At 29.8% G+C, this 27,539-nt stretch overlaps 1 protein-coding gene across 1 annotated transcript in view; it reads right to left on the bottom strand.

Annotated features, from left to right (window-relative positions):
* Positions 1 to 296: 296 nt before the first annotated feature.
* LOC107446124 (uncharacterized) overlaps positions 297 to 27,539 on the bottom strand; it is a 54,983-nt gene continuing 27,740 nt past the window's right edge. Inside the window, exons 3-5 of the mRNA XM_043039094.3 lie at positions 8,551 to 8,579; positions 6,537 to 6,725; positions 297 to 4,985 (exon numbers count right to left, since the gene is read on the bottom strand). Of these exons, the coding sequence (XP_042895028.2) occupies positions 1,956 to 4,985; positions 6,537 to 6,725; positions 8,551 to 8,579 (3,248 nt within the window). The 3' untranslated portion in view covers positions 297 to 1,955. The remainder of the gene's footprint in view (positions 4,986 to 6,536; positions 6,726 to 8,550; positions 8,580 to 27,539) is intronic.

The following is a 27,539-nucleotide window of genomic DNA, read 5'->3' as shown; positions in this document are numbered from 1 at the left end:
GATTACCGCAAACATAAATGATTTAGTATATACGTAATCAGTACGACAATCATCAGGCGTATTTTCTTTTAAATTGAAGTTGTAGCTACAGTGACAGGTTTGCTCCAACTTTTATGAAATCCTTTCAACCACTTTTTTAAAATTTTAATATTTAACAACTGTAATAAATTAGTTGTTGATTTAATTTGATCCAGCATATTGCTGTTAGCAAGACTCTGAACTACTCCTGTCTTTTTGCATTATTCTTACTTTTTTTAGCGTGAATGTAGAATATTAAAATTGAGACATAAGAAGAATAAGAAAAATATAAAACATTTTAATAGACTTTTACATCATGGTACATACAAAAAAGCACAACATGTTGGACAGAAGCATCAGTGTTTCCACGGGCAGTAAGATTTCTGTGGAATTACTTTATTGTATTCAATAGTGTCCATTAATTTAATCATAAATGTTTCAGAAATCAGACTAGCCTCTATGGAAATGAAGGAACAATTTGCTTTCTTCTTCGCAAGCCACGTGTTTTCAATGACTATTTTTTTTCTTCATCATCACGAATTTCAATGACTATTTTTAGAAGCCTCATCGAATGACTTAACATTTAAAGTAACTAAACACACATTTCTAATGACTATTTTTTGACTTCACACGTCACATATTATTTCGATGACTATGTTTTTGACTACTTTTTAACAACTTGCAACTAATTTTTTGTCTACATAGCATTTAACGACAACTCATCTAGTTAATGAATTTAATTTTTCCACTTATGTTTATTTATTGACTTTTTTTTAAATCTTTTCAGTTCTACATATTTAATTGATGACTGCTTTCTTTTAAAATTTGCAAGTCACATTTGTTTAAAAATTATTTTTAGAAATCGTGAGTAACAAATATTAATTGCTATTTTTCAGTTTTCATGAATAACAACTATTTAATGACTACTGTTTTGATACAGGTATGACTTGAACACTTATTCGAGCAGTTAATTGACTTAGTCATAAGAGCTCATTTGTAAATTATAAAATGATTTTAAATTACTAGTTTGGCGTGAAAAAGGAACCGGCGAAGAAAAAAGCAGGGACCTATTTTTAACAATAAGTTATTCAAATAACCCCAGAAAAAGATCAGCATTCACATCTGTTTTTCAAAAATACAACAAAGCCTGAACATGGACATTACAAAAAATTAAACAAAAGTATCTGAAATATTATTTACATTAATCAAAGTGTACAAGGAGCCACAACAATTCTCCTTAATCATCCGTCACTTAAATAGTATGTATATTTTCGAATTTCTACAAATCCATTTTTACAACATTCTGCATTTTACTATCACAGTACAAAATTTGATTCAGAAAGGCACTCAAAATTATTGTAAATAAATAAATAAATTTAATTAATAACAATTTCAAGAATTAAAAAATTAAGTTAATTATATGACAATTAATGAAGCTTTTTACCATGAAATAATTCAAAGCATTAGCTTTTTTTCAAACAAATAGTAATTTTTTAAATTAAACAAACATGCAAAGAGTAGCCGATTTTTTAAAAAACAAATATCGTAAATATCATCGTAAAATCATAAGAAAACATATTTAAATTTTTTTTTTCTTCTCCTAAAAAACATCATCAGAATTTTTTTATTTTATAAATTAATAATTTTTTCCAAGAAACAACAAATCTGTTCTTTTAAAAAAAATAAACAACTGTGAAGATTATGATAACAAAAATGTAAAAAAAATCATTTAAATGTAAAAAACAAATAATTAAAGTAAAATAGTTTACAAACATGAAACACATTTTTTGTGCGATTTGAAGTGTTAGATTTTAACAGCCACTCTCCGCAGATGAGATCTTTTTTTTAAAGTTCAGGAAGTAAAGAACTCATTTGCAGTTGGCTTGACCACCCTCTAGTGGTCATTGGAGTGGCTTTCTCGCTAGTTTCAGTGCTATTTACTCTGCACCAATATCTCCTAGTAATTTTGATGGTTCTGGTTCAGGCTCAGGTGCTGGTGCAACTTGTTGTGGCTGAACCTCCGAGGCTGATCCTTGAAAACCTGCTGGAGGAGGAGGCCTGTATGCTCCACTTCCTTTCAAGCTTTCATTAGGATGATCAGGGTTTTCTCTATGAGGGAATACTTGAGGTTGATTAGGTGGTTGATGACCTGGAATCTGCCTGTTGGGATACCCTGGCCTTACTGCTCCTCCTGATCCAGTAGCAACTGAAGGTCGTTGGTAATCTGGTTTATTATCTGCTTGTGTTAAAGTATTTTGAGAAGGAGAGGCCGTTTTAACTGTATGGCTACTTCTAGATGGAGTCGAAACAGGTTGGTAAGGGGCATTAGGTTGACCGAATCCAGGTTTTGGATAAACATCAGGTCCTCTTGTGTAGCTTGAACCATCTCCGTATTCTGGCTTAGGTTGCTTAGCAATTACAGATTGTTGTGATACTGATGGCTGTTTTGTCTTGACTCCCGTGCTTGCTTGTGGTCTGCGTTGTGGTTCATAGTTTGGTTGGCGAATAATTTCTTGTTCGGCTGGACGACCACAACCACCAGATACTGAAGAGCAGCCACCAGCTCCTCTACCGACTGACGGCCTTCTTACGCTTCCTGCCGGCTGTCTTCTTTCTTGACTCACTGGGTATGAACCACCTTTTATATTAGCGTTAGGGTGATCGATGGGTCTAGGACATCCTGGTCCACCTGAACCACCTGAGCAGGTTGGACGGGAAACCGGTCGGTTTTGGGATGGACTTTGAGTTTTGACGCGACCTGAACCTACTGCTTGAGGTCTTGGTCTTTCATAAATTTGATTATCAACTCTACTTGCTGTTTTTATATTTGTGGCTGGTAGTGAAGGTAGTTGAGGTCTAGAAACAACAACAGGTGCTCTGGGTCTTTCTGGCTGGGGCCGTTTAACACCCGAAGATGTAGAAGGTGATTTAATTCTCTGGGGCTGTTGGGAGGCAGTGCTCTCGTAACCAGTGCCTTTGATTTCACTTCTTGGATGATCTATGACTTGAATTGGAGGTTGATAGATTGCTTTTGGTGGCTCACTTGGCTTCTTTATTCTTTCTTGTTGAGGGACTTTATATCCCCCAGTTCCTGTAGCACTAGGTCTTTTATCACCAGTTGGCTTTACCGCGTTTACTGATACCTCGGGCTTTGGCCTAACGCCTTGGGGTGCAGATGGTCTGCTTATTCGGGTAGGTTCAAATCGGGGAATTTGGGGAGGAGGTTGTTGATAACCAGGGCCTCCTTTAATATTGGCATTTGGATGATCTGAAGGAGGTGGGAAAACTGGTTTAGGTCTTTGTGGTGGACGGGATTGTCTTCCACCTTCTGATACCTGAGGTCTACTGGGAGGTACAACTGCTGGTTTTTGTTGCTCTCTGATAATTGATGGAGCAACTGGTGGTTGAGGTCTGCCATAATCAGGATCAATAGGTCTTTGTGGTGGTTGAACGTGAGTTACTTCTTGCTGAATAGGACGTGGTGGTGGTGGAGGGGGAACATATGGCCTGGAAGGTGGTTGAACGTGAGTTACTTCTTGCTGAATAGGACGTGGTGGTGGTGGAGGGGGAACATATGGCCTGGAAGGTGGTTGAACGTGAGTTACTTCTTGCTGAATAGGACGTGGTGGTGGTGGAGGGGGAACATATGGCCTGGAAGGTGGTTGAACGCGAGTTACTTCCTGTTGAATAGGTCGTGGTGGTGGTGGTGGAGGTGGTACGTATGGTCTTGAAGGTGGTTTAACAGCAGTAACTTCTTGTTGAATTGGACGGGGTGGTGGTGGGGGAGGAACGTATGGTCTTGAAGGTGGTTGAACAGCAGTAACTTCTTGTTGAATTGGACGGGGTGGTGGTGGAGGAGGAATAAAAGATGTACTAGGTCTTGATGGCTCTTTTGGTTGTGGTGGAATATATTCTGTATCTATATGTTCTTGTTGCAGTGTTGGAGGGGGCTGATAAGGTCTGCTCACAGGTCTTTGTGGTTCAGGTTTAGGACTAATAGGTCTTTGTGAAACAGGATAACTAGGATAACCTGTACCAACTGGCCGACTTGGCTGTGGTACACGTGGCTGTTGTGGTATTCGTGGAGGTTGAGGAGGACGAGGTTGCTGTGGTACGTAATCAACATTTCCTTTAAGATTTGAGTCAGGATGGAAATCTGGTCGAATATCAGATGTAGGAACTCTTGGACGAGATATGCTGCCTTCAGGCTGGCGTATAACTGCGGGAGTCAAAGGGGGTCGTGATACACGTGGAGGAGATACCACTGGTGGGAAAACAGGTCTCGGCGTTTGTGGTCTGGGTGGTGGTGGTGGTGGAAGATATTCAGGCTGTTGAGGATTGTTGCCTTCAAATTGGTATCCAGAATCTTCTTCCTGTTGAATAGATGGTCTTTGTGGTGTTACTCTACCACCCTGACCGACAGCGGTAGGTTGTGAAGGATATTGAGGTTTCACATCTATTCTTGGAGGTTCAGGTCGGGGTTGAAATCGAGGAGGTTCTGGTCGAGGTTGAAATCGAGGAGGTTCAGGTTGGGGTTGTGGCTGAATTCGAGGAGGTTCAGGTCTAGGTTGAGGTCGGGGAGGGTCTGGCCTAAATATTGGTTGATCTGGTTGTATTCTCGGGGGTTGTGGCTGTGGAGGCTGATATTCATTAGGTCTTGGAGGCTGCACTCTTGGTGGTGGTGGTGGAGGAACAGTAACTCGAGAAGGGAAAGATCCTCCAGACGGTGGTTGTTCTGGCTGTCTAGGAAAATTTGGATAAGATGGCTGTTGTGGTTCACGGCCTTGTCCTACATTAAATACTGCATCTGGAGTTTTTCCAATATCAGCATTTACGTTATAAAATGATGGACTGTTTTGACAGTCGAAATTGTACCAGAAATCACATGCAAGAATTCTCTGATTAAAGTTCGTCCCTGGGCCACAAAGGAAGCTTTCTTGACGGTCTTCGAAGCAAACATGGTACACCTAAACACAGAAAGAAAGCAATTATTACAAGTATATCATTCTCAGCAAAGATAGTGAAATTAAAATTAAAAAATTAATTGGAGTTAGTATTTTGAGAACTGCTAGAATTCGAGTCTTATTATAACAAATGAAAGTTGAATCATACCTTTATTGACATATATTTTGAAATCTTTTTTTTTAATATACATTTAGTTAGACACAAATAAATTGAAAAAAAAATAACAGATTAAGTTTCTCGATATAGAGAGTGGTTTTTTTTGTAATGTATGCTGCAACAGCTATTGAGTTCATCATTCAGTTTCTGAAACTATCTGATACATTGCATAAGACTGGATTTCGAACCACTAACGAGTGCATTTTCCCATATTAAGGGGAAGTTTTGTTGAATTGTAGATTGTTCAAAATACATTTTTTACCCAATTCTTCTCTGTTGTTCAGCGCTTGAGAAGAGTTTAATCAAATTCATAGATTTTTTTCGACTTTATGAAAAATGACTCCATGATTGCCATGGTCCACTTTCTCTAAAGTCTGAGCAGCGTTGAATGTTTTCTTGTAACAGATAATCAAAAAATTCACCATCCAACTATACGCCTTGCCTTCATCGTGAGGCACCGAACACCGATGACGGTTCTCACTGTGCTAACTGGGTAGTTTATATTTATTAATAAATTCTACAATTCTTCTCAAAATTTATAAATAGTCATATTTTGTTACAAGCGCGAAACAAAAATCTTGTATCATGCTTTTATGTATAAAACTCAGCTGACGTAGAAAAAAATGGAATACATTTTGTGAAGAGAAAAATTAAGTTAGGTTCCAAAGTAGAACAGAAATTGTTACAATCTATTTTCAACAGCTGATTTTAGAAAATAGATCTCATAAGAAGGCAATTCAGAAACTTATTTTCGTTGTGGCGTGAGGTAAGCATTTTTGATTCAATCATTACCATTGTAGCACCAAGCAGACTATAGTACTGCCTGACATGTGTTCTACTGTACTACATGGTTTTACAATGAGATCAGCAGCTTACTACAACACTTTGAAGAAACTTAAAAGAGCCACCCAGAGGAATCATTGCGACCTGTTGAGATTACTAGTGACATTGCTGTAGATAACGCTCATCTTCAGAGTGCTTTTCGAACTTCACAGATGGGTGAGATTTGTGCCGAAGGTTTGGACAAGTTTGAAAACTTTGTAGCAAGTGAGTGGAAATAGTTATATATCGACTGTATTCAAAAATAGTATATTGAAAACTGACTGTATAGAAAAAAGTGCACAACGGTATCCTTCAGATGTAAATAAAAGTTTTTTTAGTAATCTATTCTGGTTTCAATTTACGGGAAAACGGAAGTCAGTTTCCGAATTGCACTTATATTAAAAAAAAAGCGCAAATATTAAGTAGTATTGTTTCGTAAATATAACTAGTATTTACAAAACGAACAAATTAAAATGTAATTTTGTACATTTTATGCAGCTGAAGTAGTGTGAAACACGTTCACATTCAACTACACGACTAAAATTACTAAAATATATTGAATTATTTTGCATTACCTGGCACTGTGTTTCCACATCAGCATAAAGACCAGGATTATAAGGCTGGGCTGAACAACTGAAGCTAGTTTGAGGAATCGTTGGTGTTTCGCCTTTCACATAGCCATCGTGCCTTGCGAGTACTCCATCGAAACCAAGAGAAGTAGCATCACCTGCATCACCTCTTGCTCCACCCTCGCTGTAGGATTGCTGTTGAAAAAAAAAATAAAAGTAAGAATGCTGCCAAAAAATATATAAAATATTGCGTGATTTTAATCAGTAATAAAATACGATATATATTTTAAATTTTCTTCCTCGAAAAAAAAAAACGTTTAATGAAACTATTGTTCCATTGACAATTTTTTATTCTTTGTTGACTTACTTACTTCAGCTGAGAGGGAATTTTTAGCCTAATTTCATTTGTTTTGCTTTAATAATTTTCCTATAAAAATTTTCAACCGAAATCTGGGAACCATGTTGGAGACTTAAAATAATTTGACAATATCGCGGTAAGATATTTGGAGAAAAAACTTTTTGGAGAGACATTTTAACGAAAATGCAAGCATAAGCATTTCAAACAGTTGCTGTCAGTATTTAAGAAGAATTTAAAATTTATGTTTTAAGGGTTGAAATTTAGCTTAGTGGTGAGAGAACCGAATGATTGTTCACCGAATGAATGAGCCCCACGAATTACTTCAAGAAGATAAAGTCAGCCATACTGTAAAAAATGCAGAATTTCGGTAATTCGGAGTGCATTATCCATAAAGCCATTTTTACCGTAAAATATAATACAATAATTTTTACAGTAATATTTATTTAATCAGAGTGATTCAGTGATTTTACGGTATTACTACAGGAAAATTACAGCTTAACATGTTCAATAAAACTGATTCTATGGTATCCTTTGATCTGGAATTAATTATTGATTAATTGTTTGATTCCTTAAATTAATCGTGGAAAAGGCATTCGTGTTTACCATAATATATTATTAACATACAAATCGGTATTTTTATTGGAAATTATTAATTTGAAATATCTTAAAATCAAAGTGGTTGCTAGAACTAGAAAATTCCAAATCAGTTTGAGCATAAGTGTGCAATTTTTTTTTATAATGATGCTTTCAACATGTTACAAAATGTTGCATTTTCGCAACAGTTGTTCGGAACGGGCTAATACTGCGATGATGTAAGATGTTTTTTACAAAAAAGTAGTACACATATGTTTTGTACAAAGTGAATATTTCTATCTCTTAACAACTAGTTTTAGCTTTGAAAAAACATTGTGGCTAAAATTCAGATATAAATACACATATTATAAAAATATCGTGTTTATGCAAAAAAAAAAAAAAAAAAAATGCAGAAACATTTGTGCAATTATTTTTCCTTCTGTTTCAAGTTTCTTAGTAAATTTAATAAAGTCGCAATGTTAAATTGCAACAGACGTTCTGGAATAAAAATATCAAATTTTTACACTTTTACTTTTTTATGAATGCTAAGAGATAGAATTGCTTTGCACACTTACTCTAATTTCTAAGTTAAAATTAGCTGAATTGATTCGCTCAATAGTAAGTTGGCCGATCTCTTTCACTACCAGCGTGTTAGAAACCCTTTTACAACAATAAATAGTAACGATTTAAAAATGAAGATGTCACTTTCTTACACACGAGATTTTACAAAAACGTTTATTGGGAGACTGTAACATGGCACATTTTTATACTCTTTAAGTAATAAAATTTTTTTTGAAAAAATTTCTATCTCCTTCTGACAGTTCTTCAAGAAAATTATATGTATGATCCCTATCGTGATTACCATGTATTTTTAATGTAAATGCATTTAATTTAGTTTTAAATTATGTCATGTTACTAAAGCTAAAAATCTCAGCTCGAACGAGAAATTATAAACTATACTTAAGCAATTTTTTCATAAATTTACTTCCATTTATTTTATTTCTTAATTCTTGTTATTTTTGTTTTATTGCTACTTCGCAATAAAGTCTATAAGAATAAAATAAAATAGTTAATTAAATTTGTACTTACACAGTTAACTATTGGACTATAGATGTTACCTGCAAGGAACAAAAAACACAATTAATAAATTAGTTTAAAAATTGAAGAAAAAACGCGCTAAAAATTTAAACTAGACATATGATTTTAATACATTAAAAGACATACATACTAAAATACATGCTTAGCTATTATAGAATAATTTAATACCTTTAACAATTTCAGTAGATAATTAGAAACAAACTAAAAACAGTATTAAAGATAATAAAACATAGAAATAATGATTTCTGGTTACCAAAATGAATAAGCTGTTTGAAATTTTGTCGATGAAAATGTTAGTGTACAAAATTTTTTTTTCTTCGTACGTAATAAAATTAATTTAGTTTGTCAATAGTACAAACATTAAAAGTTAAAAGTAAAAAAATGTAATCGCAATTAGCACTAAAAATTATAAATAGTAAAATCTGTTTTGAAATTTATAAAAGGTCAAAATTTTGCGTTAAAAAAAGGGTAAGGCTGCAAAGATTCAACAAAGTAAAATTTCAGTAAAAACAAATTTGAATCATTGATATTTTAACTATACAAGATTCGGTCCTTGACAGTTTCTGTCCCACCGAGCGCAAAGCTTGAGACCATGTGCTTCAAGAGATTTTGCCCCGAAAGAGATTTTGCCGCGGAAGAGATTTTGTCCTATGAGTGATTATGTATCATAAAGTAATTTTTTTCTTGAAGTGACTTCAACATCAAGAGAATTTGTTCTGAAAGAGACAGTGTCGACAGGGTTATGTGACAACAGAAGTTCAGGGACACGATTTTTTGCTCATTTAAGATCCTGCATCGTAAGAGACTCTGCCCATAGGAGATTCTATGAAACAAGAACTGCCCATGACTGATTTTGTACCAGATGAATTTATACTCATGGAAGATTCCGTGCTGCAAGAGATTCTGCTTATGAGAAATTTTGTGCCAAAAGTGATTCTGCCCATGGAAGAATTTATGCCGAATAAGATTCTGTCTAGTAGAAGTTGAATCCTAGCTTTAAAAAGAAAAAAACCACGCATTGTGAAAAAAAAGACACAACATCTTTGAAGTTAATCCAGTCGTTCTTTCAAGTTAAATATTTTAATTTAATTCAAAAGGTCGGCACATATTCTTAGGAATGCAGCTGACATCATTTTATAATCTGCTTACAAAACAAATCCCTTCACAAATATGGAAACAGAAAACAATAGCAAAGTTCCATGGATAAAGGTGAAAAAAATTTAAATAAATATTTCTCCTTCTGAAAAAAAAAATAAAATTTAAAACCCGTGGAGGACGTTTATTTTCGACAAAATTGTATGAGCCATTTTATTTTTATATTATCGTTTTATTACTCTTCATCAATTTATTGCCAGATTTCCTTGTTTCTTTTGGTCATGTGAAAAATACCACTGAAGGCCGTGAATGAAGATTGCGAGGTCAAAGAAGACAGATCGAAACAGAGATACTTTTTATTCGAATAAATTTTATAAATTGAGATGTGAAACTTTAAACACTTTTATGAGGTTTTAAGGTCATTCTGACGTGACATGAAGTTATGATTATTTTTAATCGAATTTATTTCCATGTAATAATCTCTAAGAATGGTTTTTCAAGCTTCCTGTGGAGTTTTGGTATTTGAAAATGTAGAAATTCATTTCAAATCTTAGGATTAGTCAGAGAAATGTAATAATTTCTTGGACTTTTTAATGTTTATGGATTATATTTTTTTCAGTTTGATTCTTAAGTTTCAGAATACTTTTTTGTGAATATAAGCTATTTTGCTTTTAATTTTAAGATGATGTCCCATGAAAATTTCATTAAGCAATCAGGGAATTACCATGTTAGGTCAGGAAATTACCATTAATGTCAGGAAATTACCATGTTCATCACCATGTTAAGTGTGATTCAAACAGTGATAAATCGGAATGTGATAGTAATACTATGACTCACCTGACTGCAATTATTAATATTCAGTTTTGTAATTTTACATATAGTTTAAAATTCATGTTTTAAAAAGTCGATTTTAAAACGTTTCCCGATTATCCAAAAAATTCGATTTTCTGATATAAACTTGCCCTTAAGTTTCTACTATATATAAGAGGATTAAAATTACTCATGCTGAAGAATTCCCGTAAAATAGTTTGAAAATATATTTTTTTCAGACACAAATAAAAGAAACCTCAAATTTTTTAATTGAAGTGAAATTGACTCTAGCTTAGCAATCCTGTGCCTAAAAGTAGAAACTACAACATTATCACAAATACTTGATATTTGCTGAAATTTATAAAATTGAAAACAGGCTAAAAGCTAAAAAATTGTAAAGAATTTGTTTATTCGAAATAATTTTGTCTGAGCTTATTGATTCTCTTCTATAATTGTAACTGAAAGTGTATGATCGGCATTAATGGGTTCAATCAATACAAGCGTATTATGTAGACGAAATCAAGCTAATCCTTTTTTCAATAGATGTAAAATCCTATCAATATATGACACATTCGCTTTTAATACACTTTTTAATTCTATGTTCTACATTCGATGTTGCCATTTCTTTTCAAAATTCACTTTTGATTCCACCACTTATATCATAATTAGAGACTTTAGTGAATCTAAATGAATTTCCCTGCTCTACATCAACTACAACTTTCACTTAAAAAAAGAACGTTTCATGTGTTTGCATATTTGATTGGTCTCAAGGCAGTTAGCTCTCGATATCTAAAGAATGGTGAAGGTAGACTATCCAAAGTGGAACGTAGCCCTGCTCAAGGCAACGATCGAACACCTGCCAGGGGTAGATGTCAAATGCTTTTAGCCACAATCTGCTTTTTTCTTTGTTTCAGCCATGACGAATGATAGACGTGTTTTTCGATCGCTCTAATTGTTTGATCTGGCTACTGTTTGCTGTCACAAAATAGAGAAGAAACTGTGCTAACTACTGTGCTATGAATGATATAATTAAATGCAGCACTTAAAATCAATTGGGGGTTTTCTAAGCTCTGAAGAATGATATGAAAAATTGCAATAAATAAAAAATATAGAGAATTGAGAAGATTAAGGAAATGGTAAAAGCAATATTTAAAATGTTTTTTTTAAATTTTATTGTATGATCTAAATTTAGTTATTATTTTTGTAAAGAATCCGATATAGTTTCCTCCTGTTTAAGATCCGTGATTACAATACCCATCCAGTCTAATTCAATAAGATTTCAATAACTAACTAATTGGATGCCCAACTGGCAACTGGGCAAAGCAAACCAATGGTCTTTATTTCTTAAATTCCAAATTTAATAAAATTAAGTACGTATATTCTGTATATTATGCTATAGAAAAATACGCCTATTATTCATAATTTTTAATTAAAAAAAAGAAGAAAAATCAGATGTGAGTAAAGTATTTGTTTAATTCATCCTGCTTGTTCAAAATCCAGACAAATTTCTACAAAAATGTAATTGAATATCAGTGTATATAAAAAAGCTCAAAAATTATAAAAATTTCATACTACTTACGTATACATGTTCTTACGTTACCGAAAAACAAGATTATCATTCATTATAATGAGGAAGAAAGAAAAAATCTGATTGCGCCTTAAGGTATTATACATCTATTCCTGTTAATTATGTAAATTTACATTGAACAAAGTTAGAAAAGGGTGGCAAATTGATGCACAAATAGTGAGCAAATTAAAGCACAAAAAGCAGAAGTCGATTTTGGTTAAAGTCTTTTTTTAAAGAATTTAAATGCAATTTGAAAAAGTACTTTAGTCACAAGCTTTGCATGGATTCTTAGTTAGAAAAACATTGCAAAGTGCGAAAAGTTTAGATTTTTTAAAAATACTTAATAGTTTTTGAAATTTTAGTTGCTTTTTTTTGAAGGATCAAAATTGAAACTACATTTGAAGTAACCAATTTTTTAAAACTTTAAATGAAACAAAATCAGTAAATTACAGGAGGGAGATTTTTTCCCCCTTTCTAACAATGCAAAATGAAAGAAAAAGCATAAATGTTTAAGTGTTCATCTAAGAATTTATTGGGCACGTGTAATACCAATAAATCTTTCAAAACTTAACTATTTTACCGAATCGAGGAATATTAATTATTCCAGCATAAAAATGATGGGAATCGCCGATAGAAAGTTGATTGTTAGATAGTTTCTGTTAATAACTTGCATGAATAATATTTATTAGTTATAAAAAATATAACTTAGAATGTTTGCGTTTGGTCATTACTTAAAAAAAAAATTAAATTATTATTATTATTTTTTTTAACATACATATCTTTCAACATATCTTTTTTCTATACAGGGTATCTTAAATACTCTGATTGGTTTAAAAATTTTAAGGTTGAAAAAAAAATTCTTTTTAAGAATTTTTGCAGAAAATTGCAGGGACAGAACATAAATCTTTCTTCCTAGAGTAACTGAAGAAAATTTCAGACGGATAGCTCTGAAAATCCTCTTAACTAATCTTTCCGGCTGATGGCGAATATTTCGAAAATATATTATTATGATTTTCATTCATTAACATATTTCGAATAATTAGATGTGATTTAATTGCTTTCTGAACCTTAACTATTTCCTATTATAATTTTTTTAAAAACCGACAGTCTAATTTAGAACATAAAGTATCAACAATAGGTGTTTCAGAGGTTAATGATTTTCAATCTGAAATTATAAGAATTACAATTCAATATTATGAACAAGAGCAGTAAAGCAGATAGAATAAGTTTTTAATAGATACATAATAATTCGATTGTGAAATTTATCTTATTTAAATGACTCCTAATAAGAAATTGATATTTCGAATCACGGTTTCCTCCCAATTTATCTTCGCTTTCAGATTATTTTTAATTTGGCACGCGTTTGTCTAGAAAGGATCTTATTTCAGGAAGTGTGCAGTGAAGTAATCAGTAATCTTACTTGACACTTCCTGCCTTCAATTAGCAATTGTGTTAGAGATTTCATATAATGAATTCGTAAAATATAATATAAGGACCAATAACAAGGTAAACATAGGTAAAATGTTTTGTTTTTCGTATTCATTGAAATGTATTTCTGACTAGCCCAAGTAAAAAATTTTCAGCAAAATTTCTTGTTTGATGCTCCATCAATTTATATTTTAAATTGTTCGAAACTTCATTAAAGGACTTCATTTGAGGTTTTGTAAAGATACTCTAAGCGCTATGTAACAGGAAACATATTAGTTGAAATGACATAATTTGAAATTTATAGCATTTTTATCTGACATTCCATTATATATAACATATCATTATATATAACATATAATTATATATAACATATCATTATATATAACATATAATTATATATAACATATCATTATATATAACATATCATTATATATAGCATATCATTATATATAACATATCATTATATATAACATATCATTATATATAACATATCATTATATTATACGACACACAATCATACCATACTGATTTATTTTTTATTGTATCTTTGCTAAAGATGCACAATTATTATTTAAGGTCTATAAAGATCTTTTTAAAAAAAAAACGACTTCTAGTTTTACCATTTGCATTTAAATAAATAGGGATAAAAAACTATTTCATTTGTTTTTAAACAGTTCAATATTAGGAGTCAATAAATACATAATAATTAAAAAGTGGAGAAAACATGAACTTGAGGGGTGTTGCATACAATTTTTGATTCGTTTACAAGCTACTTCATTATAAATACAATTTAAATATTTTATCCCTTTCTTGGAGATAGCAATCTATTCAGATAACATAGAGAATCTATTCAATAGAGAATATTATTATGAAGGGAGAAAAAATGACAAACACTTAAAAAGTATTGATTAATTAACAAATAAATGGAATAGTAAATTTCTTATTCATTTTTTAATCAAATGATGTGTCTTTTAAAAATTAGCATAAACCAATGACCGATGTTTATGCGGGCAAAGAAAAATAAAAATGTTTCCGTAGGTTTGACTAGTCACGTTGTAAAATCGTCTGCACGAATTTTTTTTTTTTTTTTTTTTTTTAATCGCAGTTGCTTTTTCCACGTTTTCTTTAGAACAAGAGATAACGCTTGTAGCATACTGTTGATACATATATCGCGAGATTTATTTACCATATGTTCTTTATTCAACAGATTTTTGAAATTAAGAAAAAATGGCGCCTATTGTCTTCTGTTATCTTTTGATTTCTCATTCAAAATATAATTATTTTTTCGTGATCGTTTGATTATCTCACACATATGATGCGAAATTAAAATAATAGCAATTATCAACTCTTATGCCAACGAATTCAAAGTGTGAAAAGCAGTAATTTAATAATCATGCAGCAATTAAATTTAATCAGTACGCAAAAGTGAAAATAATTTTAAAAATGTTATCGAAAATATTGCAATATTCTTTTTGCAATATGTATAAAACAATGAATAATTTAAAACTCATAATGTACAGGCACGAACGATGTTTCTAAACAATTTGCTTAAAATCTAGGGTTAAGGTTTGATGTTTGCCAACTGTAGTTCAATTTTAATTTATTAATTATCCGGTTTCATAATTGAACGCTACCATCTGCTTATAAGAAAGTACTTTGTGTCGTGAGAACGATATTACGAAACTACTTTTAAGAAAAATAATTTCATTATTCGTAAATTGCTCAGTCCTTATTCAAGTTTGGATATGGGAATTAAAATTATTGAGAATTTAAAATAGTATTTAATTTTAACAACTAATTTTAAGAATAAGTAAAAAAAGGTAAAAATTAAATTGGAAAACTATTTCTTCAACCATGTGAACTATTTCTTTTTGAGATCATGATTGAAGTGAAGAAATCAGTAGAAGTAATGGAACAACGATTTGATTAACGGTCCTTTTTTATGTTAACTTGAATAATATTTTACAAGCACGAATTCTTTTCTTTATGTAAATAATTGTGTATCGCCAATGAATGTTTTCTTTTTTTTTTGTAAAATGCACGTTTTTTTAAAAAAAATAAAATTTACGATTTTCTCTTAATTTTTTTAATTGTCTGCAAGACAATAAAGAATCATTCAGCATTTCATACGAAGTTGGAACATGGGTTTATTCGAACTTATGAATACAGTTTTTGAAGAGGATGAAAAGAAACAGGTACTGGTGTTTAAAATTTATTACTTGTTATAGTTTGATCAAGCATTTTCTAACCTAATGAAGCAGTATTTGCAAACCGCATTGGTTGCATAATGTCAAGTATGGTGTTTTTTCGAATAACTATTTGCACGATAATTGTAATTTTCGGACAATATTTAATTTTAAAGATAAGTTTTAAGAATAAAGTTGAACAAATTAAAGTTTATGTTTCATGCGTATAATGTTCTACATAGCATGTTTTTCATATATTCTATTCAGTACTCAACTGCGTTATTTATTTATTTAATTCAAGGATTTCATTTCATTATTTATGGGCAAAATGAAGTAAGTCAATGCAGAAAGAACTATAGTACTTGTTCTGATATTGGTAACGTAATTGAAATTTCGGAACAGTATCTAATATTCACAACTAGTTTTAAGAATAACGAAAAAATATTTCTGTTTTATTCGTGCAATGTTCTTCGTTGCAAGGTCTTCATGTTCTTCGTCTTCTACTAAGAAAGAGCAGCATTATGCATTTACCAAACTTCATGGAATACATATCTGGTGACATAATGAAATTAAAAAAAATGAAGAAGTTAAGTATTTTTCCTAACAATGGCATCGTCGTTGAGATTTCGGAGCAATATTTTAAGTTATAGTTTTGAGAATAAAGCAAAAAAAGTAATGATTTCATTCGCATAATGTGATATGTAGCATGGTTTTCGTGTTCATTACATATATTATTTAGCACCGAATTTACCAAATTTAGAGTAATGTTTCCCATTACTTGATGGCATAAAGAAGTAAGTACAAAGCAAATTTAGTACTAGTTTCAATTATGGTATCGTAGTTGAATTTTTGGAACAGTATTTAGTTTAAAATAATTAATTTTGAAAACAAGGCAAATTCAAATAAGATTCTTTGTTCTGACGTAGGAAATTTAAAAACTTTGTCAAATTAAATTTCATATTTAAATGGTTTTTCGTAGTAATTTACGATGCACTATTGAGGTGATGTTTATTTCAATATTTTGATACATCTCCATTTCTATTTCACGATTTCGCAAAATAATCAACGACGACAGATGGTGAATCAATAATAATTTGCAAGCACTTTCAGGAATTTTATATAATTACCCCACTTCTCCAAAACAAGGTCAGCCTCTAAAGAAAAAGAAACCACGTGATATTTAAAAATTACCCTAGGGTGATGAATAACACCCTTTTCATAATCACATGATAAATTTCTTTTCTTTTCATTCATTTTTGATCCATTCCATTACGTTAAAAGAGGACACTGATTTATAAATATGATGCAAAAATAAAATGTGTATGATACAAACGGCGAGAGTTGTTCTAAAACAGCCGATAAGGACAAACAAATTTCTCTATATTCTTGAGTTTTGATATTTTCTTTCATGAAAACTTAAAATAAACAAAATGTGAAGAGAAAGATGACCATTGAGATTGATCATGCTAAGTAATCGGAAAGAGTTTGAAAATGGCTTCAGGGTTGCTTATGAGGAGAAAAGAAAAAAGCATTTTAATGACTTTTAAAAGAAGACAAACCCGGAAGTTTTATATAGAGAGAGTTGGTGGCGCTATAAATCCTGACTTGTGTTTGAGTTATCTATCCCGTTGATCTTGTAACAATTTTGTTAGAACTGGCTCAAAGAAAATTAGTAACAATTTTTCAAAAAGTGACACATCATTATGAAAGCCTAATTTTTCTTTATTGTATTGGCGTGTATGCTTATTCGAATGCTAAAATGAAAAAAAAAATGATGCTTTTCATTATATATAAAAGCTTCTAGTATTTCTGAAAAAATTTTGTTAACGGAAAACGCAAACGTCATTACATTTTACGGCTGAATTGTTTTTTCTTCAAAATATTATGAAAGACTAGATTTTCTTTGTGTTGTAGTGTATGTGGATTGTTCACTGAAATACTGAAATGGCGCATCTGTTAATTGAAATACTAAAATGAAACGAACTCACTTTCATTACAATAATAAAGTTTTAAGCAATTCTGATAAAACGTATTGTAGCTTTTGCTTGAACAGAAACGGTCAAAAATGTAAACATTGTTAATATTTATCGAATAAACGTTTTATCTTTTCCTAAAACCTTTAAACTTTTCTATAAATCCTATCTTGTGTCTCAGTTATGTATTACATTGATCTTGCATTCTGTTAGTACCCGCTCATTAAACAATATTGCAAAATGAGGCGCATTAGTATGAAAGCCTGGTTTTTTATTTTTAATTTCTAGCGTATCTTTTTACTCAGTTGCTGAAATGACTGGATATTGATTTAAAATTTCAAAATAACAAATATCGCATTCTTTAAATTCGTGTTAACAATTCTATATTTTATTTCTATCTTAAATATAATTGATATTAATATTCTTGAAATGCGCCATTAATCTTTTTAAACTATTAGAGGAACAAAGACGGATACGTGCTATTTTTTTATAGTTTTTGCTTGTATGATTATCTTACCTATATAATTTCCTATATAATAATCAATCTAAATTTTATTTTATTAAAACATGAATAATTAAATTGAAGTAAATAAGAAAAAAATAAAGAGTAAAGTAAAATTTGAAAGAGAGGCTGCATAGTTAAGTTTTTACTTTTTAAATCTAGAGTATCAACTTAAAGTTTCTGATTAAAGTTTATGAGGGACCCTACTGTGACTAAAGGAAGAAACAAACTTCGGAAAATGTTTTGTTGTGGGGTCGCATTCTAAAATAATTCATGTTTCGATCTTATATGTGAATGTTTGAAGTGGTTTTAATTAACATTTCAAAATAGTCATGGATCTGAAATAGGTTTACGGCTCTTTATTTAGTTTGGCTGAAAAAAATCCATTTAATTGCTATTAATTGAAGTAAATAGTTTTTATTTTTAATGCCATTGATATAGCATTCGTATTAATACCAGCTTTGGTAGCTTCTGGATTTTAATCTAAAACTCAAAACAATAAAAAAAAAACATTTAAAACTAAAGAAAATCACTGTTTGTACTTCAAAAGGTTAAGTGTCAGGAAAAGTGGGTTAGCTGCCAGTCCTAGGGTGTAAGCTGTTTAGATTTACCCACAGATATATCAAATATTCGAGAAGGAAAGCAGTAAAAGAACATTTGTGAAGATGATACTTTCACTAGGTATTATTCTTTTCCGGATGACTAGTGAAACACCTTGACCCCATTTCTCTTTTCAATAAAATAAAAAAATGCCAAAAAATGAACTTTCTTTTTATTTGTTCCATACTGCTCTTTGGCAACATAGTAGGTTGTATGGAATGCTGTTCATCTTCGAATAATAGCTTAGAATTTTTTTTCCGAATGTGTGGGAGCCAAATAGAATCATTATTCACGGCAACTCACTCTAAGGGGTGTGTTCCTTAAACTAGAGATAAAAAATTTAATGAAACTATATTATGGCTATGTTATGGGTTGTTAATGGTTTATTGTGTTTCAAAACATAGGTATTGTGTTTTCTCATAATATTCATCTTGTTGATTCCATCTTTTGAGTAAGTTATATAATATTTTACATTCGAATTGCCGAACATATGCAGCTGTTTTGTTTTTATTCATACCAAACTCTCCAATTAACGATGCCAAAATATTTTAATGGTAGGGTTTGAAATTTGATATAAACGCAGAGGAAGGGTTTGTTTGAAATTTATTCAAATTTATTGTTTTTGATTTCATAGGAATGGTTATGGAATAGGTAAACTTAATCACTTCATCTATTAAGTATTAAAAATAAGTGCAGACAAAATAATTGCTTTAAAATATATGGAAATTTGCTTCTTTTTTTATTTACTCGATATTCTGTTTTTGGAAAGCACGTCATTAGATTATTAACAAAGATAATGTGGGTGATAATAAATTATGTCTATCATAAAATGTTATTATATTCCATTTCGAAGATTTTATCTTGAGAAGAATATTTACCTCAGAGACTTTGAAATAAAACTATTTATGTTTGTCGTAATGGTAAGCGTATATTTGAGTAGACTTATTTTTCGCAGTTATATTAATATTACTAATAATACTTTGGTTAGAAAAAGTAAGAATTCAAGCAAAATGCCTTTCTCTCTTAAAGAAGTAGAATTTAGTTTATTATGAAAAGCACTAGTTAGAATTCAAATATTTAATTAAAAATAGAATTTGAATAATATTATATATTATATATGTCACGCTTAGAGAGAAGTTAAAGGCAAGTTTGTAACACGGGAAGGAAGCGGATAAAAAACAAAAATTGTGAAAACAAACATTTCGGTCAAAATAAAAACATAAAATTGGTAGAATAAATATTTTTATGTTACAAATTTTTATATTTTTTTCATCTTTTTTTTTTTAAAAAATGCATATAAGTATAATATTATTATTATTGTTATACTCTCAAATGTTATTAAAATACATAGTTAAGAGTTCAAAAATATAATTTGAAATATGATCTATAATTTGTATTTATTTTTATGCGCTGCTAATATATCTTTATTTAATACAGCTAGAGTGACATGTGACAAGATGATACAGGTTATTGTGAAGTGAGTCACTTCATACGAAAGGGAATAAGGGGTCGAAAGTACTGAAAATAGTGTGACAACATTTAATGCAGAAATTACAGATTTTAACCGTTGTTTTTATTTAGGAATATTTGTGATTTAAAAATTTCTTTAATTATACTAGCAAAATGTCTTAGAATTTTGTTCAATGTCTAAAGCAAAAAAAAAATATTTTAATACTAATTCGAATTATTTCTGTGCTTTAAATTGTTTAGAATTTTTCAATAATATACGAAGGAGGATCATTGTGGTTTTGTTTATTCGTAAGTGTTAGTTATTTCACTACCGTTTTTAAAAAGTTTCTTTTTTCTGGAAAAGCACAACATGATTTTTGTTATTTTATTAAATAAGCAATAATATTAAGTTGAATACTGTTATGTTATCAAAAATTAGTCACATTTTCACATCATAATTTCCTAAAGTAGCTTTTCATTTAATTAAAATCATGTTTAGTCAAAAATGTTTATACTTACGCAAACTAAATAATTAAAGAAACATAATTTAACAATTAAAACTATTTCTTTGTATAGGCTAATTTTGTAATATTATAATTGCGCATCTAAATCTGTCATTATCTCAAAAACTGTGTACTTCTGTATTTTTTCAACTTATTAGATTATTTTTTCAAAAATAAAATGAAATTCTTTAGCGAAATTTAAAGAAATAGCACCGGTTTTTGTTGTTGCTTTGTGAAACAAACAACAAAAGCAAGCAGGTCAAAAGATTAATTCTTCAACACATGCCGTTTGTCACGTGAAACAACTCAACTCAAAAGAACCCAACAGTCGCCTAGATTCTTAAAGCACGAGTTTTTTTTTCGTTACCCTTGGAACGCCAGTTTTTCCAGGGCGTCGTTCGAAATAATTCTCAGAGGGTGGGCAATTCATCTCCAGTTTCAAAATTTTTTCTTCGACTTTCATTTATTCAAAAGAAAATGTGGTAACATATTAGATTTTCAAATATTCCCAAGAGAAAGACGTACTTTTTGACCTCTTAAAAGTGAAAGTCATTCGAAATGCATTAAAAAAACAACTTTTCGTACCACTTCTTCCAAGCTGATTTATCAAAAAATTAATCATTTTTATGTTAAATTTGCATTTTCGGTGCTGTTTGTAAGAGTTGTCATTCATTTTGATTATGAAATGTCTTAAATTTCTCGAAATGAAATAGGACGCTTAGTTTTTGTTTTTAAAAAAGAGGAAGGGACATTTTACTTTTCTTAAAAAAATTATTGATGGAAATAAAAGGAAGAGTTTGTATCTGAGTGTGTGTTCTCCAGAATCGTTAGCGATCTGAAATTTATGCGGCAGCTGAAAGGGGTTATTTTTGTCCGCGATCTTAAAAATAGCTTAGAAATTTCTGATTAACTAGGAGGCTCCGCCCCCTGCTCGCTAACGCTCGCCAACCCCCGAGAATTGCTCCGCAATCCTATGTGGTTCACGCCGTGAACCATGGCTCGCTGCGCTCGCTCGCCAATGAACACAATGTTCTAGCACAAAGACATAATATATTATCATCAAGGACATAGTATTTTATCATCAAAGACATAGTATTCTACTTATGTAGAAGAATTCTACCAATGTTCTTATTGGCTTTTAAAAAAGTATATTAGCTATTTAGATTGTACATGGTGAAAAAATCAAAACATTAGCTAAATAAGAAACATATTAGCAAAATAAATTATCAAATATTGCTTCACTAATATTCTGCATTTTAAAGCGTGAAAATTCAATGCATAAATAAACACGAAATATAAAAAAAATTCAATGCATTCAATACAAACACTTAAACGTTTTTTAGACGTTTAGGTAGCTCCCAGTAGAAAAATATCAATTCAACAGCGGCCTTTTAAAGCATTCTCACTTCAATTAATTAATTAATTCCTAATTGAGTTTAAATTAAATATTGTCATGTTTTTAGTGCATGAATCTGAATTGAACAACCTGATAATGCTCACTCTGGTTATTGTTATCTGGTTGCTCACTACGTGCTCTTGCGCGCCGAATCCAATCAATTAAAAATGAAAACTGTTGCCAGCGCGAGAAAAGAAATATCATCGGTTTTATTGATACATACATACGTACGTATTAGCCTTTTATATAATATAGATAGATTTCTTTAAGAGGGATATAGAAAAAAAAATTTCTCATTAGTTTGCCATTAATTATTGTTACAAATTAAACTGGAGACAATTTTTCAAATTTTAAAAATAACATCAGTGATATTTACTATCTCACAGGTCTATTTAAGCCAAAAAGGAGTTTATTGCACGTTTTTTAATATTTAACTATCTTTTAATTCATTTTGTCAGGCAAGCTCAACGATCAACGTAAACACGACAGTATAAGGGTGTCTGGGTAATAGATAGATGCTATTTAAATAGGTACCAAATATAAAGGTATATTGCGACCCACCTAACGGAATGAGATAGGTACCAGAAAAAATGTCCTGATTGTGGTAAATTTGGACTATTATGAGTTAGTTTCAAGCATTGGCATTATGCCTAATGATACTGATTCGATGGGATATTTGACCATTAAATAGAATTAAAATGCGATTAGAATTAAAATGTGATTTAATACATTTCTAATTATTGATAGGCGCTAAAAGGAAAAAAAATCTCTATGAGAAAAGTGCAATAAGTAAGTTATAGAGTAGGTAATGCGTCAACATAATGCCGTCGTATAGTAATAAAGTTCTTAAAAATATATAACCATTTCCTTTTGACACGCTGAAAAAAATATACAACAATTCTAAGTTTAAAATCAAAGTAATATCAATTAAAGAATAGTAACGAAATAATAATTAAATACCAACCAAAATAATATTTCCAAATAAAGCGTTTTTCATTTTCTCTATCTATGTATATATACATATGAGTGGGAAAATTATAGTAAATAGGTATTTTCATACAATATATGTTAAGTGATAATACGTCAGATAAGTTTAAAAAAGTTAAATTACTATATTGATTTATACTTGCATACTCGCAAGTTAAAGTCTAAAAATTTGAAAGATTAAATTTAAAAAATAGAATCGAAGTTTTATTACTTTGAGTTATATTCGATTGAGTTGTTTTAAATTCTTGTATAATTCAAGACTTTACAAATATTGTTTTTTAAAATAAAAAGGTATTCAATTTGCTAAATTTGAACTCAAATGAGAAATTGGTTGAAATTTATAGCTTCACTTTATATCTTCCAGTTATACTCGTTATTGCCCATTTGGTGCTTTATCTGCGAATCTTAACAATTTTATGTTTTGTCCAAACTAATATTTTCAATAATTTATGCCTCAGCGTAATAGCTAAAATTTTTTATATCATTATTTCATAAACGATGAAAAACCCAATTGTATAAAAAATATCAGCTTAATTTGCGAGGTACACTTTTGACCCTTTCGTAGTAAACCTGTAATTTGTTAGCCTTATAATTTAATTTTGTGGAAGAAAAGTATTATATTTAAATTTCAAAGGAAGTAAAGCCAATATATAAAATTAATAAAAATAAAAATATTTTATTTTACTATGATTTAACAAGCAATATAAAAAAAGTTTTTTTTTATGTACGTAAATGTATAGCGTAATTAATGTAATTATTTCCTTATAATGTATACAAACTGTCACTTTGTGATGAGTATAGTGATGTTTGTTTTGTCATATTTCATGAGGTTAAAAAGAATTAATAAATTATAATATTGATTTCCGGGTGCATACTTAGCATTGTAACATGTGGATATTTCCTGTCATTCAAACCATTAATCTTTTGATTGATTGATTAAAGTTTACGGAAAAGCAAAGTTTACTGACAAGATAATTTCCCTCCTAAATTTAACAGAAGTGATTAAAAATTAGCCATAGAATAAATAAAATTACAAAAAGAGCTAATTATTAAGCTTCTTGTAGGTTTATTGTTAACAATAATTGTTGATGGAGACCTTAATCAATTTTTCGTTCGTAATTAAGTGAGAAGCATGACAGGAGATATGTTTTTTTTGATGTATTATTGACGCCTCAGAAATTCAAAACTGCCATAATTTGTTCATTACTTATTTTAGATGAATCGAAAAATTCGTCCTTGGCGATCAAAAAAGGAAAAGGTATTTCACTAAAATAAAACGTAAGAGTTCTTGACCTTCGTGGAACATAATTTATTCTTTGAAAACTTAATGACTAGCATTACCAAAGATGAGCAAGTAGTCAAACTTCGCTGCGTAAACACGTTTGAAGCATAAGATGGAAAATATACAAAATTGGTAAAGAAAATGTTTTAATCGTTGTTACTCAGTCTCTAGAAATGTAAGAATTCTCTCGAAAAAATTTTAAACTAAAAAAGTATATTTAATGAATAATGAAAACTAATTAAAAGCATTTAATAAACATAATGTCCTAAGAGAAGCACGTAAATTATCATAAAATTGATTTAAAAAGTTTTTAAAGTACCCTTTGTTCGTTTGAGTCATTAATTTACTTTAAGAATAATCACTATTCATAAGTATAGTTATTTGTAATTAAATTTTAAAATGTGAATAATAGGTCTTATTTAAAAGATGACAAGTTGTTTTCTTAATGAACAGTTAAATGTACACTTTCAGATGTTTTAGCAAATTAAACATTTTTGAATTTTTTTCTCTTTTAATTTAATTGTTAATAAAATTAATTTAAGTTCTAAAAGTTGATGACAATTTTATGTTTTGACTTTGTTTTATAATAGAAGATGAGATAGTTTTCAGTTACTAAGCAAAGAAAGAGTAAGTGTGGGATTCCCTAATTATTTCCTTTATTTTGGACTTCCTAGTTATTCGTTAATTGGGAATTTCCTAGTTATTACATATACATTTTATTCCTTGTTATTACATGTACATTTTATTTCATATAAATTTTATTTTTAGAATACCTTGACTGTTAAGAAAAGTTGATATTAACAACTTAAAAAATGCACATTAAAATAATTCGGTTTACTTCTAAAATTGCATTTATAGTTATTACCAAAGAAAAGTTAGAAAAATATAATGTAAAGGAATTTATTAAAATTGCAGATTCTTTAATTTTTCATAAAAACAAAATCGAAAATATTCAAGAAATAAGGTGAGCGTATCAGAACGCAACTGAATTTCAGAATAAAATCGAAAAACTAAAAAAAAAACTAAATTAGGTATGAAATTTTATCAGCAATATGTTTTAAGACGAAAACACAAGGAGTAAAAATATTTATTGTAAAGTTCATATCCGTAAAAAACACTCAATTAAAGACTTAAAAAAGTCTTGACAATATCCCAGACTACACAATGAATTTATAAATGGAACAAAACATATTATTGTCAAAATTTAAAAAAACGGTAGCATTTATTTAAAATAATGAATACATTTACAATATTGCGTATATTTTGTGAAAGGGGAATAGTCGAATAGTAGATTTGGGTTCATAGCAAATAATGTATATACTTTTCAATATTATTTTATATATTATATTTCAACAATGTGTATATTTTTTAATTTTCTGCCTTTTAAATTTTAATTATGAGTAGTAGCCTAATAAAAAATTATTTTTAGGCGACTGGTTAAACAATTGTTTCAGAATTAGACTGTTATATCAAATTTTTCCTGATCTCAGTTCGATAGAGTAAAATATTGCAAAATGGCAATTTCTTACTTACAAATTGAAACAGTGAACGAACTCAAATAAATAAGGAACTAATTTTAAATATTGATTGTTTGTCTCCTGGTTAATTTAATAGTGAACATTTTAATAGGTTTAAATGAATATTTTTTAAGTATATATTTATAAAATTATTTTATTAAGTTTATTTTTAAAAAAATATATTTTTTAAAATGAAAATATATATTTTTAAATAATTGCATATATACAATTTTGAATACATACAATTGTTTAATAGTTTTGAATATAATTATTAAATAATTCATTAAGTGGAAAATTTCTCAATTTATCAATTAAATATGCTCGGTAATAAATTTAAAAAAGCACTGTAACAGAATTTAGGTCTTCGAATAATTGAAGGCTTCAAAACAAAACAAAAAACGTAACTAATCGATATTTTCGACAACAGATGATTAAAAAGTATTCCATAATTGTAATCGATGTATGAGCATATGGATTCCTACCGGAGGATGTGGATTCATTCTTATTAATAAAGTACCTGGGGACAATTTCGAAAACATTTCCAAGCTTAATTGTTCGCACAGCATTGACATTTACGTATCTGTATCAATCAAATAAAAAAAAGAAGAAAAAAAAGAGGTCCTAATGACTTTGTAAACCCGTCCTTGTGAAGGCTGTAGCGGCATGCGACCTAGGTCAATCACGTGACCTCAATGGCGGTATTAGTTGTTTCATTGCAAACTTATATGTCAACTGTTGCCTGGACCCAAAAAGGGTCATCGAAGGCATAATCAATCGATTGGGAATTTAAGCTAATGGTTCACACGAACAGATATTTCGTTTTTGCGAAATATTGACTCACTAATTGTAAGAAGACATCGTTTATTGATGGATTCAATCGATATTAGTCTGTTGATTGACACGATGCAATCCAATCGATTATTTTCTTACGATTTTAAAATTTTTATTGGTAGATTAAGTTGACATTTTCGAACTTCAAGGAATATTTAAGAGACGATTCATGGAACTAATGACCTTATCAAGAACTTTAACTAATTACTATTTTATACAAATAATTATGTAAAAATTCAGAACAACTAAATACATATCAATATGTAATCCAAAAAGGTAACTGGTCCAATATTTTCATAATCTCAGGTATTTAAAATCATTGATTACAGAAAGTAAGCTAGCCCATTTAATCTTAGCACATCAATGGTCAACGTCCCTCTTTAGGAACATTTGTTATATATGGGTAAAACTACATAATAAATTCAACGGAAACAGTGTTTAGGCATAAATTATAATCAAGTACTCTGTATTTTTAAATTTCACAAGTCGTAATTTACATAAAGTATTTGGTTAATTAAGTAACTTTTTTTTACTATTGCGTAATAGCCTAAATGAACGGTGGTTTAAAATATTACAAATTTATTTCGATACTTTCAAAACGAAAAAGATCTAATAAGCATATTTTTCTGATTCAAAAACTAAGTTTCTTTGTGTTCCATCAGAATTACACTAATAAAGTTTGTCAGTGTTGATCATATGGGATTTTGTCAAGAAAAGGCCAGTTAATTTATGTAAAAAATAATTTATTTCTTAAAAATGAATTTATTTGAACTGCATTTTATAAAAATTTTACATAAAATTTGAAAAAATAACTAATGCTAAACTTAAAATATACATAAATATGAATAAATATA

Source organism: Parasteatoda tepidariorum, chromosome 6 (genome assembly GCF_982258835.1).
Source record: "Parasteatoda tepidariorum strain Cologne lab strain chromosome 6, Ptep-v5.0, whole genome shotgun sequence".
In the NCBI taxonomy this organism is placed as follows: domain Eukaryota; kingdom Metazoa; phylum Arthropoda; class Arachnida; order Araneae; family Theridiidae; genus Parasteatoda; species Parasteatoda tepidariorum.
The sequence above is the reverse complement of the archived record's forward strand: the minus strand, read 5'-3'. Positions and strand labels throughout refer to the sequence as shown.